At 41.1% G+C, this 12,739-nt stretch overlaps 1 protein-coding gene across 2 annotated transcripts in view; it reads right to left on the bottom strand.

The window, feature by feature from the left end:
* DGKI (diacylglycerol kinase iota) overlaps positions 1-12,739 on the bottom strand; it is a 402,033-nt gene that overhangs the window by 255,773 nt on the left and 133,521 nt on the right. For both annotated transcript variants that reach the window (XM_036328568.1, XM_036328569.1), the window contains exon 2: positions 9,195-9,303. In XM_036328568.1, the coding sequence (XP_036184461.1) occupies positions 9,195-9,303 (109 nt within the window). The remainder of the gene's footprint in view (positions 1-9,194; positions 9,304-12,739) is intronic.

Genomic DNA, 12,739 nt, shown 5'->3' with positions numbered 1-12,739 from the left:
CAACCACTCACCCAGGCTGGCCAGGCACCCCAGCAGGACCCCCCACCCTGAAGGGGGTGTGGCCAGCCTGAAAACAGCCCTCAGCGGGACTCCCACCCTGATCCTGGACACCCTTCAAGGCAAACCAGCCAGCCCCTACCCATGCACCAGGCATATAATAAAAGGGTAATATGCAAATTGACCCTAACAGCAGAACGACTGGGAATGACTGGTCACTATGACATGCATTGACCACCAGGGGGCAGACACTCAATGCAGGAGCTGGCCCCTGGTGGTCAGTGCACTCCCACAGGGGGAGCACCACTCAGCCAGAAGCGCGGCTCATGGCTGGTGAGCACAGCAGCAGTGGCGGGAGCCTCTCCCACCTCTGTGGCAGCGCTAAGAATGTCTGACTGATGGCTTAGGCCCACTCCCCATGGGTGTACGAATTTCATGCACTGGGCCTCTAGTATGTACTAAAAAATTAATTTAATTTTAAAACTCCTCTCTTTTCTCCCACCCTGCCATGCTCTTTTTTATGAGAAGAGACACGCATGAATTTCCCCTCTGCCAACTCAACTACAAATTCTAAACAAAATTCACCATCAAGCTGGTGGAAGATGGCCGCGGTATAGGCAGACGCGTCCCAGGTCGTGTCCCTGAGCAAATGGAGTGAGCAGCTGAAACTAGTAACATCCACCCCGAATTGGCGAAATTCCTCAGCTGGCGAGACGGTTTGCAGCCGGGAAGAGCAGAACTCCCCTGGAAAGGTAAAAAAACCAGGGATTTGGGCAGGAAAGTTTGCCAGACCTCTGAGCCCAGAGAGTCGGAGGGAGACCGCGTGGCAGACAGCCGCGTCCCTTGGGACAGGCAGAGCCCCTGACGGGGGAAAGGAGAACTGCGGGATTCCTGGCGCCGCCGGGGGAATTGAGAGCTGGGTCTGTGATCACAGAGGACTGAGCCTAAAGGGGGCAGCCTGAAGAGCTGACCAGACCATGCAGTCCCGGTAAGAGAAGAAGCTTACAGAAACCAAGCCTTCCCCGTTTCCGGGGAAGCGTTTGTTGTCCGGCCGGCGTTTGTTTGTTTGTTTTCACTGAATCCTGTTCATGGGACATTTTGGATACAGACACTCACCTGTGCTGAAGAGAGGGATAGTGTGCGGAGGAGTGGAATCTGGGGAGAGACTGAGGAGAGAAGGGGGACAGGAAGAGGTGGCAGCGAATTGAGTGCTGAGACACCCCTGAGCCCAGGGCTGAGGCAGCCATTCTTTCCGGAGAGTGAGACTCCTCCCCCAACCCCCAGGCAAGGAACACAGCCACACCCAGATTCCACCCTGTAGGAGATCAAGGATTAAAATAACCTGATCAGTCCCTGGGAGTTAACAGGGTCTGGCCTATAGAGGGATTTTCAATCCCAGCAACAACACAGCACTGATAACTCTTACGCAGCCAGCTCTGGGCAGTGAACTTCCACTGGACAGAGAGGCCCTATAGCCTCAGAGGCCAACCCCAGAACACTGCCACCCAGAGGCTGACCCACAAACTGACTCTTTGCTAAACACAAAATAAGGCAGTCTGGGAAACAAATGCGGCTTGCTTTAAAATAAGGACTGTGGTTTAGAACACAGAGGAACAGTGTATCGCAGGGAAACTCAACACTCTCCTGAATACCTGGCAGGTCTAAGGCGAGCCACACTGAAGAATAGAAGAACCGAAGGACCTTCACTACTGCAATATTTTTTTTTTTTCTTTTTTCACCTTTTAACTAAGAAACCAATTTTTTTTTCTCTTTTTTTTTCTTTTTTTTCTTTTCTTCTTCTTTTTTTTCTTTTTTTTTCTTCTTTTTTCCATCACCTGATTTTACCCTTTTAATTACTACCTTCTTATTTTTAACCAGTATTATTACTGCTACCATTTTACCATTTTTTTTTTAAAGTGCCATTTTATTTTCTCTTTATTTTATTTTGGGATTAGTGTTCTCCATTCTATTTTCATCATTATATTATTGGTTGTTTCTAGTTTGCATTCATCTCCAGGGAGCTGTTGCTGGAATTTGTTGGGATTAATGGCTGTTCTATAGGAGTATTCTCCTCATATAAAAAAGTATCTTCCCCTCTTCCACTTCATTCTCTCTTTTCGCTCTTTTTTTTTCTTTTCTTTTCTTTTCTCGCTTTTATTTTCCCCCCTCCTTTTTCCCAATTTCATTTTTGCACTCCTTTTTTTGGTCCCTAATTTTCTTTTCTTTTTTCTCTTTTCTCTTTTTCTCTTCCTTCTTCCTTATCCTCTAATTCTCTTAATTCAGGTGGTCACCTTTATTTGGGGTTATTCATATCGTGAATATATTTGTGTATAGTGCCTGGTACGTGGTGCCTTGTTGTGTTGTATTTTGTGCCTTTAAATCAACGCAGCAGATCCAAGCAACAGCAACCTCCTGAGCACCACACCCTCTGCTGAGGAACAGCAGCTGTATGTGAAACCTTGCCCCACCAGCCAGAAGAGACACCACAGCTGTGAACAGCACCCACCAGAGGAGCTGCTGCCAACTGAAGAGCAGCTGCTACCGCAACCGCCCGAAGAGCAACCACAGACCAAGGAGTCACTGCCACCAAGGGAGCAGCCACTGAACGACTCAACGTCTAGATATGTCAGCGAGATCAAACATGGGTAGACAAAGAAACCCCCAAAGGAAAGAGAAGGAGGACTCTCCAGAAAAGCAGCTAAGTAATACAGAGGCATGCAACATGACAGAAAAAGAATTCAGAATAAGGGTCCTAGAGTGCATAAACCGGATGGAGGAAAAAATCGACAACCTCTCCAAGAAGCTAGAAGAAACAGATGAAAAAATCAACAACTTAAGTAAGACCCAAGAAGAAATGAAGAGTGATATAGCTGCAATGAAAAACTCCATTGAAAGTATCAACAGTAGACTAGGAGAAGCGGAGGACCGAATTAGTAATTTAGAAGACAAGGAAGCAAAACACACCCAAAAGGTACTGCAATTGGAGAAAAAAATGAAAAGACAGGAGGAGAGCCTAAGGGAGCTTTGGGACAACATGAAACGAAACAACATACGAATAATAGGGGTACCAGAACAACAGAAGGATGAACAAGGATTAGAAAACCTATTAGAAGAAATAATATCAGAAAACTTCCCTGAGGTGGGGAAGAAAAAAGTCACACAAGCCCAGAGAGTCCCAAACAAGGTGAACCCAAAAAGACCCACACCAAGACACATCATAATTACCATGGCAAATGTTCAGGACAAAGAGAGAATCTTACAGGCTGCAAGAGAGAGACGGAAAGTTACATACAAGGGATCTCCCATTAGATTGTCAAATGATTTCTCAACAGAAACACATCAGGCCAGAAAAGAATGGACGGAAATTTACAAAGTGATGCAAAGCAAAGGACTGAATCCAAGAATACTCTATCCAGCAAGGCTATCATTCAAACTTGAAGGGGAAATAAGAAGCTTCACAGACAAAAAAAGGCTAAGGGAGTTTATCACCACCAAGCCAGCAATGCAAGGAATGCTAAAGGGACTGGTATAAAAATAAGAAATAAAAAGCTCAGAAAGAAAACAGCCACACAAAAACAGAAATGCCTACAAACAAGTACCTTTCAATAATAACTTTAAACGTAAACGGACTAAATGCTCCAAACAAAAGACATCGAGTGGCTGAATGGATAAAAAAACATGACCCATACATCTGCTGTCTACAAGAAACCCACCTCATTAGAAGGGACTCACACAGACTGAAAGTGAAAGGATGGAAAAATATCTTTCAGGCAAATGGAAAGGAAAAGAAAGCTGGGGTAGCAATACTTATATCGGACAAAATAGACCTCAAAGTGAAGGCCATAACAAGAGATAAGGAAGGCCACTTCATAATACTAAAGGGATCAATACAACAAGAAGATATAACCCTGGTAAACATATATGCACCCAATGCAGGAGCACCCAAATTCATAAAAAAACTCCTGGAGGATATCAAAGGAGAGATCGACAACAATACAATCATTGTAGGGGACTTTAATACACCACTGACAGCACTGGATAAGTCTTCTAGACAAATAATCAGCAAAGATACAGCAATCCTAAATGACTCACTAGATCAGATGGACTTAATAGACATCTTCAGAACACTTCACCCGAAAGCCAGGGAATATACATTCTATTCAAATGCTCATCGGACATATTCAAAAATAGACCATATATTGGGGCACAAGCAAAGTATCCCCAAATTCAAGAAAATTGAAATCATAAAAAGCGTCTTCGCAGACCACGATGGCATAATATTAGAAATAGACTACAATAAAAACAACCCAAAATACTCAAACACCTGAAAGCTGAATAGCATGTTATTAAATATTGATTGGGTTACCAATGAAATCAAAGAAGAAATTCGAAACATCCTGGAAACTAATGACAATGAAAACACAACAATCCAAAACCTATGGGACACAATGAAAGCAGTCCTGAGAGGGAAGTTTATAGCTCTACAGGCCTATCTCAAAAAACAAGAAAAAATGGTAGTAAATCATCTAACTCTACAACTCAAAGAATTAGAAAGAGAGCAACAAGAAAACCCCAGAGTGAGCAGAAGGAAGGAGATAATAAAGATTAGAGCAGAAATAAATGACATAGAGACCAAAAAAACAATACAGAAAATCAATGAAACCAAGAGCTGGTTCTTTGAAAGGATAAACAAGATTGACAAACCTCTAGCCAGACTCACCAAGAAGCAAAGAGAGAGGACCCAAATAAACAAAATCAGAAACGATAGAGGCGAAATAAAAACAGACCCCACAGAAATACAAATGATTGTTAAAAAATACTATGGACAGCTCTACTCCAACAAACTAGACAACCTGGAGGAAATGGACAAATTCCTAGAAAAATACAACATTCCAAAACTCAATCAGGAAGAATCTAAAAATCTCAACAGGCCAATAACTATGGAAGAAATTGAAGCAGTCATCAAAAAGCTTCCAGCAAACAAAAGCCCAGGACCAGACGGCTTCACAGGGGAGTTTTACCAAACATTCAAGGAAGAACTGAAACCTATCCTCCTCAGACTACTACAAAAAATTCAAGAGGAAGGAACACTTCCAAGCTCATTCTATGAAGCCAGCATCACCCTAATACCAAAACCAGGTAAAGACAACACAATGAAAGAGAATTACAGGCCAATATCCCTCATGAACATAGATGCCAAAATCCTCAACAAAATCTTAGCAAATCGGATCAAGCAGTACATCAGAAAGATCATACACCATGACCAAGTAGGATTTATCCCAGGGATGCAAGGATGGTACAATATCCGCAAATCAATAAACGTGATACATCACATAAACAAATTGAAAGAAAAAAACCACATGGTCATATCAATTGATGCAGAAAAAGCATTTGACAAAATTCAACACCCATTTTTGATAAAAGCTCTCAGCAAGGTGGGAGTAGAAGGATCATACCTCAACATAATAAAAGCCATATATGACAGGCCCACAGCCAACATCATACTCAATGGACAAAAACTAACACCATTCCCCCTAAGAACAGGAACAAGACAGGGATGCCCCCTCTCACCACTCCTCTTCAACATAGTACTGGAAGTGTTAGCCATTGCAATTCGGCAAGAAGAAGAAATAAAAGGCATCCAAATTGGAAAAGAGGAAGTAAAACTGTCCTTATTTGCAGATGACATGATATTATACATACAAAACCCTAGAGACTCCATCAAAAAGCTACTGGACTTAATACATGAATTTGGCAATGTAGCAGGATACAAAATTAACCCCAAGAAATCCGAGGCATTTCTATACACCAATAGTGAACTTTCAGAAAGAGAGATTATAAAAACAATCCCGTTTACCATCGCACCAAAAAAATTAAGCTACCTAGGAATAAACTTAACTAAAGAGGTAAAAGACCTCTACTCAGAAAACTACAGGACGTTGAAAAATGATATAGAGGAAGATATAAACAGATGGAAGAACATACCGTGTTCATGGATTGGTAGAATCAACATCATTAAAATGTCCATACTACCCAAAGCAATCTATAAATTCAATGCACTTCCCATTAAAATACCAATGGCATACTTCAGAGATCTAGAACGAACTCTCCAAAAATTCATCTGGAATAAAAAAAGACCCCGAATAGCTGCAGCAATCCTGAAAAAGACCAAAGTAGGTGGGATCTCAATACCAGATATCAAGATGTATTACAAAGCCACTGTTCTCAAAACTGCCTGGTACTGGCACAAGAATAGGCATATAGATCAATGGAATAGAATAGAGAGCCCAGAAATCGGCCCGAACCAATATGCTCAATTAATATTTGACAAAGGAGGCAAGAACATACAATGGAGCCAAGATAGTCTCTTCAATAAGTGGTGCTGGGAAAATTGGACAGATATATGCAAGAAAATGAAACTAGACCACCAACTTACACCATACACAAAAATAAACTCAAAATGGATAAAGGACTTAAATGTACGACAGGAAACCATAAAAATTCTAGAAGAATCCAAAGGCAACAAAATCTCAGACATATGCCGAAGCAATTTCTTCACTGATACAGCTCCTAGGGCACTTGAAACGAAAGAGAAAATGAACAAATGGGACTACATCAAAATAAAAAGCTTCTGCACAGCAAAAGAAACCATCAACAAAACAACGAGAAAACCCACTGTGTGGGAAAACATATTTGCCAATGTCATATCTGATAAGGGCCTAATCTCCAAAATTTCTAGGGAACTCATACAACTTAACAAAAGGAAGATAAACAATCCAATCAAAAAATGGGCAAAGGACCTAAATAGACACCTTTCAAAAGAGGACATTCAGAAAGCCAAGAGACATGTGAAAACATGCTCAAAGTCACTAATCATCCGAGAGATGCAAATCAAAACAACAATGAGGTACCATCTCACACCTGTCAGACTGGCTATCATCAACAAATCAACAAACGACAAGTGCTGGAGAGGATGTGGAGAAAAAGGAACACTTGTGCACTGCTGGTGGGAATGCAGACTGGTGCAGCCACTATGGAAGACAGTATGGAGTTTCCTTAAAAAACTGAAAATGGAACTCCCATTTGACCCTGTGATCCCACTTCTAGGAATATATCCCAAGAAACCAGAAACACCAATCAGAAAGGATATATGCACCCCTATGTTCATAGCAGCACAATTCACCATAGCTAAGATCTGGAAACAGCCTAAGTGCCCATCAGTAGATGAATGGATTAGAAAACTGTGGTACATCTACACGATGGAATACTATGCTGCTCTAAAAAGGAAGGAACTCTTACCATTTGCAACGTCATGGATGGAACTGGAGAGCATTATGCTAAGTGAAATAAGCCAGTCAATGAAGGAAAAATACCACATGATCTCACTCATTCATGGATAATAGAGACCATTATAAACTTTTGAACAATAATAGATACAGAGGCAGAGCTGCCTCAAACAGATTGTCAAACTGCAGCAGGAAGGCCGGGGAGGGTTGCGGGGCAGGAGGTAGGGGGGTAAGAGATCAACTAAAGGACTTGTATGCATGCATATAAGCATAACCAGTGGACATAAGACATTGGGGGATAGGGGAGGCTAGGGGACTGTCTAGGGCGGGGGGATAAAATGGACACATATGTAATACCCTTTGTAATACTTTAAGCAATAAAAAAAAAATAAAAATAAAAATAAAAAAAAAAGAAAATCTCTCTTCTCTCTCTCTCTCTCTCTCTCTCTCTCTCTCTCTCTCTCTCTCTCTCTCCCTCTCTCTCACACACACACACAGAGAGAGAGAGAGAGAGAGAGAGAGAGAGAGAGAGAGAGAGCGAGAGAGAGAGAGAATATTATTGAGCCATAAAAAAAAAAAAAAAAAAAAAAAAAAATTCACCATCAAGACCAGAAAGGCAGAATTTCAGATCAGCCTTCCTCTCTTTCCATGTCACCCCTTACATTCCTTCAGGAAGGGACAAAGCCTTTCAATCCAGTTAGAGATGTCTTCCATCAAGAACTTGACTCACTGATGACTCTCAATAAGTGTTCTAATTGACTTAAGAATTTCAGGCTGCATTCTTCAACTCCAGTTCATAGTTTTTATGGAGGTCTTTTGGTTAAAATATTAACAACAGCAAATATGCCCACTCCCACTGATACAAAACCTATCTATCTTTGAGTTAGGGGAGGAAGTATGACAGACTGGAGACATGAAGTGCCTAGAATTTAAAGTAAGGTCATCCTCTATAAAAAATAAATAAATATTTAAAAAAAGGAAAAAAGTACCAAAAAGGCAAAGCAGCATGAGTTGAGGAAATCAAACTTAGATTCCATGATGCTGCTAAGGATAAGTTTAATTCATCATTAGCTTGGAGGAGACAATGAAGCATGTGCGCAGAGGTACTTTTTATCTCACAGCTGCACACCCAGGTAGCTTCAAATGATTCATGAAGATTTTATTTTAGTCTTCAACACATCTGACTTCATATACTAGTAAAGAAGCTATGTTCCTAGGATTCTGAGAATGGCTTAGACATGTAAAGATGGGTCAGTGAGCCACATTAAAAATTATTAAGTCCTTACAACCAAAAGGCTATCATTTAAAATTTAAGGAGAAATAAAGACTTTTATTTAGACAAGACAAAGTTAAAGGAGTTCACCACCACCAAACCATATTACAAGAAATGTTAAAAGGTTTTCTTTAAGAAGAAGAAAGAAAAGATTAAAAATAAGAACAATAAAAAGGTAATAAATACATGTCTATCAACAATTGAATCTAAATAACAAAATAAATGAACAAGTAGAACAGAAACAGACTCATAGATACAAAGAACATTTTGTCAGATGGGAGGAGGGTGGGGGATAGATTAGAAAGGTGAATGGATTAAGAAGTACAAATTGGTTGTTACAGAATAGTCATAGGGATGTAAACTACATCAGAAGGAATTCGTCAATAATGTTCTAATAACTACATATGGTGTCAGATGGGTATGAGATTTATGAAGATGATCACTTAGTAAGGTATATAATGTCTACGCTGGGTTTTATACCTGAAACTAATATAATATTGTATATCAACTGTAATTGAAAAACAAGAATATAAAAATAAAGAAAATTATTAAGTATTGCTTGTAGTTATAGGAATCCTGAGAAAGAGACAGACACACACGCAATCAAATTATGTTTAAATTAAAAAGCCAACACCTACACTCCAGTCCAGAGTTGCTCTGGGCTCCTTCGCTGGACCATTTGCCACAGGAAGACCGAGGGGATGAGCAGGAGTCAGGTGCTGCAGGCCTGCCCGGGAGATTGCTTTCCTGCAGCAAGAAAGATAAACACACAAAGAAAAAGCACATCAGAAGGTAGTACAGAGCAAAAAATTTCCCATGGGGTAGAAAGGATGCATGAGTTAGTCTTCTACATGTGCAAACTGTATTGGAATATATCTCTTTAAAGTTCATGGTGAAGGTAGAAGGTTGGGAGGTCTCAAAGATAAGGAGGTTGAGGGGGTCACTTTGGGACACTACTTCAGGATGACAAATTAAAACATAAGTCCCAGTTGAAATCAGAGGGCAGAATGGGTTGGGTAGACACAATACTTGGACAAGTTTAAAGCTGCCAGACAGTAAAAGCAAGAAAAGCAGGCTCATGAGGTCTTCTATTGAAATTCCTCCACTTCCCAACCAAAGTGCTCTTCAAGCTGGCCACATCACCAGGTTTACTCTGGCTCCTCTTAGGAACATCCTTCCTTTCTCTTGAAGATTTGTACAGGTAGCTCGAGGTTCTAAATGGGAGAAGACTGAGTTGTATCTGCCAAGAAATCTCAAACACTGAAAAACCAGTATCTTACCAAGGTCCCGGCAAGAAAAAATTCTAGAACGTGTTGTTTGGACTTTAGGTTTATTGAGTGGAACATAAAAGGATTCAGGTGAGAAAGGTGGGAAAGGTTAAGAAAGTCAGCCCTGACTTTGATCTGCAAAGATAAGAAAGAAGAGGAGCCCCTTTAGCAAGCAACTATAACTATTGCTGAGAAAAGGAAAGGGAGGCAAGATAACAATGTGGGGAGAATGAGAAGAGCAAGATAGAAGGAGAAAGCAGGGTTCACCCAGGGAGATCCTGTAGTATCATCATGAATAACAGAGGTCAGTTTCCGAACATCTCCATCAAAAAACGCCAAACAAAGGTCTTCAGCTTAAATATGAGTGCTCGGGCGTGAATTAACTACTAGTAAGAAGTTCCTAGAAGGGCCAGGAGCTTTCCCTCTGCAGAAGTGACCAGATGTGCTCTGAGAATTACCTGAGCTAGAATTAGGTGGATCTTGTGACGCTGCAGCTTTGAGTCCTCCTGATCAGTCTGAGGGCGAGGCCCGGGAATTTGCATTTACAAATGCATATTCCTTCTGTAAGCTAAAAGTTTACAAACGTCTCTATGGGTATCTGAAAGGATTTTAATCTAAAATGGAACTGGAGAATATGAAATGGAGAATCACACACATGAGCCCTCAGGAAAAACAAGAACTGAGAGACTGATTTCCCATAAATGCCTGATTTATAGGAGAACGAAACTTATCCGTGGACCAATAATCATTTGCCAAGAATCTCTCCCCACCCTTCAGCCAATGAACTTGCTGTTTGGACTCTGGCTAGGCTCGCATCTCCTTGCCGCTTTGCCCATAAAAACAGCTCACCCCAAATCATTAACAGACTCACCTGTAGCTTGCTACAGTCTGTGTGTCCTGAATTGCAATTCTCCTGCTAGTCCCGAATAATCTCAATTTCTGGTAATTCGATCTTGGGTCAGTTTACCTCTTAATTTAGGTTGATAGGGCAGGTGGAAGAGCACTAACTTACCCAGGCCCATCAAGGGGGAGCCCTGAAGGAAATCACCAGCAAGTTCATTGTGCACTTCACCCCATTAGCTCTCTGCAGCCTGTTTCATAGAACGTGAACATCTGCCATCTGTTACTGGACCCACAGAACACCAGTCCCCTGAGAGGCCCAGACCCTCAGACTCCTTCACCCATCTCACTCTACAGAGAACCAAGGTTCCAGACAGTGAGATGGGGGAAAGACAGGCAGTGATGCCCAATATATGGTGAATCCCATCAACTGAGCCATCGAAGGAAAAGGAACTTGCCGGGGTAAAAGAGAGGAGTGAGAGCAAAATCTAAAAGCGTCCTTGGGCCCTAGAAGGCAGATGATCTCACTGTACTGTTCACAGAGCCCTGCAGACTCCACCCAGAAGTAGAATTTATAAAGTTGAGAGATGAGCAGCAGCTCACAACCTGAAGAAAAGCTGGGCAAGAATCCAGAAATGAACCCAGGACTGTGCAGCCACTAGTCAACGACCCACACATGTGCCCTGAGCAAGTGTCCAGCCCTTAATATACTCATATTCCTGCACAGGAAGTCCCAGAATAGCGTCTGGGTCTTCGGTAGTCAGAAGTGATCACATCAAGCTTGCCCGTAGCTGACTTTCGGAAGCTCCCACCAGGCAGCAGGCAATGTGCTTGCTTTATATAAGCCCCCACAGAGTCATTACAAGTATGTAGGCCTTTAATGAAGACAGCCTGAGGACATGATATTCTCTTTCCTCACTTTCACCAAAGCAAATAATTAACAACATCAATTTGGCCCCTCACCCCAAAGTATATTCTATTTTATTGAGCAATAAGAAAAGAATGCTGGCCTCGACAATAAAGATAATTTTTTTAATTCAGAAAACAAAGAAAAGAATAATGGAGAATTCTTATATGGTGATCCTTTATCCCCTCCCAAGTGTTTTTCCTCCACCTGAGTTCAAGGAGCTTCTTTAACATTTTTAATCTGGACTTTTCCCTGGCTTTGAAGGACTTGGTATAGTGATTCTGAGTTAGTTTTCATCACTGAAAAAAATCAGATCTCTGTAGAGTCAGAATCTACAGGTTTCACCACAACCTACTGTCATAGTAAAAAACCACAAGACAAATGAGTTTAACTCATGAGATGTCGTAGACTGGGACAACCAAAACCTGACTACTCTTCCTAATTAGGACAGCCAGGAGGGGCATATTGTTCAAATAATCAAGTTAGGATGCAAGGACTGTATGAGTCTGTAGGAGAGCAATGGGGCTGTACAATGAGAGACATACAGACATTCAACCCTGGCTAACTCCTGCAATGAAAGTACAGTCAAGTCACACTCCTGCCCAGCCTGTGAATAGAAATGATTAATTAAGGGCTTTTGTGGATTATTTATTCCTCATTGTGGAAGCAAATTAAAGGGTGGTTTTCTGTAACATTAATAGAAGAAAACTGTGCTATCTACTACACATAAAAACATCAATTAGGGGGAATATAAGTAAGAAATATCAAAGTGGCTGCCAGTTTGTAACTGTAAATGGGCCTCACAAAAGGTCATTACATAAGAAAGCAAAGAAGAGAAATATATATGGGGGATGGGAGGTAACTTCTCATTACAGCTTTCCGTTCTTCTAAATAAGCATGGGAAAAAATACGTTTTTGCAATAGTTCACATATGTATACACATTTTCTTTCAAAATAAGAAAATAATTTCATCATTTCTCAGACCTTAAATAAAATTAGTATGAGTTGCTTTTCTGTTTGGATTCATTTCGGTTGACAAGATGACATTTAATAGTCTGGCAGAATGTGGTGTGTTTGGGGTTGGTGTATGTATGTGCAGGGGGGACACAGGGATTTTACGTTTCAACTTACTCCAATACAAAAATCAATGGGGTTTCAATTTCTCATT

The sequence above is a fragment of the Myotis myotis genome, unplaced genomic scaffold (assembly GCF_014108235.1).
Source record: "Myotis myotis isolate mMyoMyo1 unplaced genomic scaffold, mMyoMyo1.p scaffold_m19_p_11, whole genome shotgun sequence".
Classification (NCBI taxonomy): Eukaryota; Metazoa; Chordata; class Mammalia; order Chiroptera; family Vespertilionidae; genus Myotis; species Myotis myotis.
Note: the sequence above shows the minus strand (reverse complement) of the source record. Positions and strands in the feature narration are given on the sequence as shown.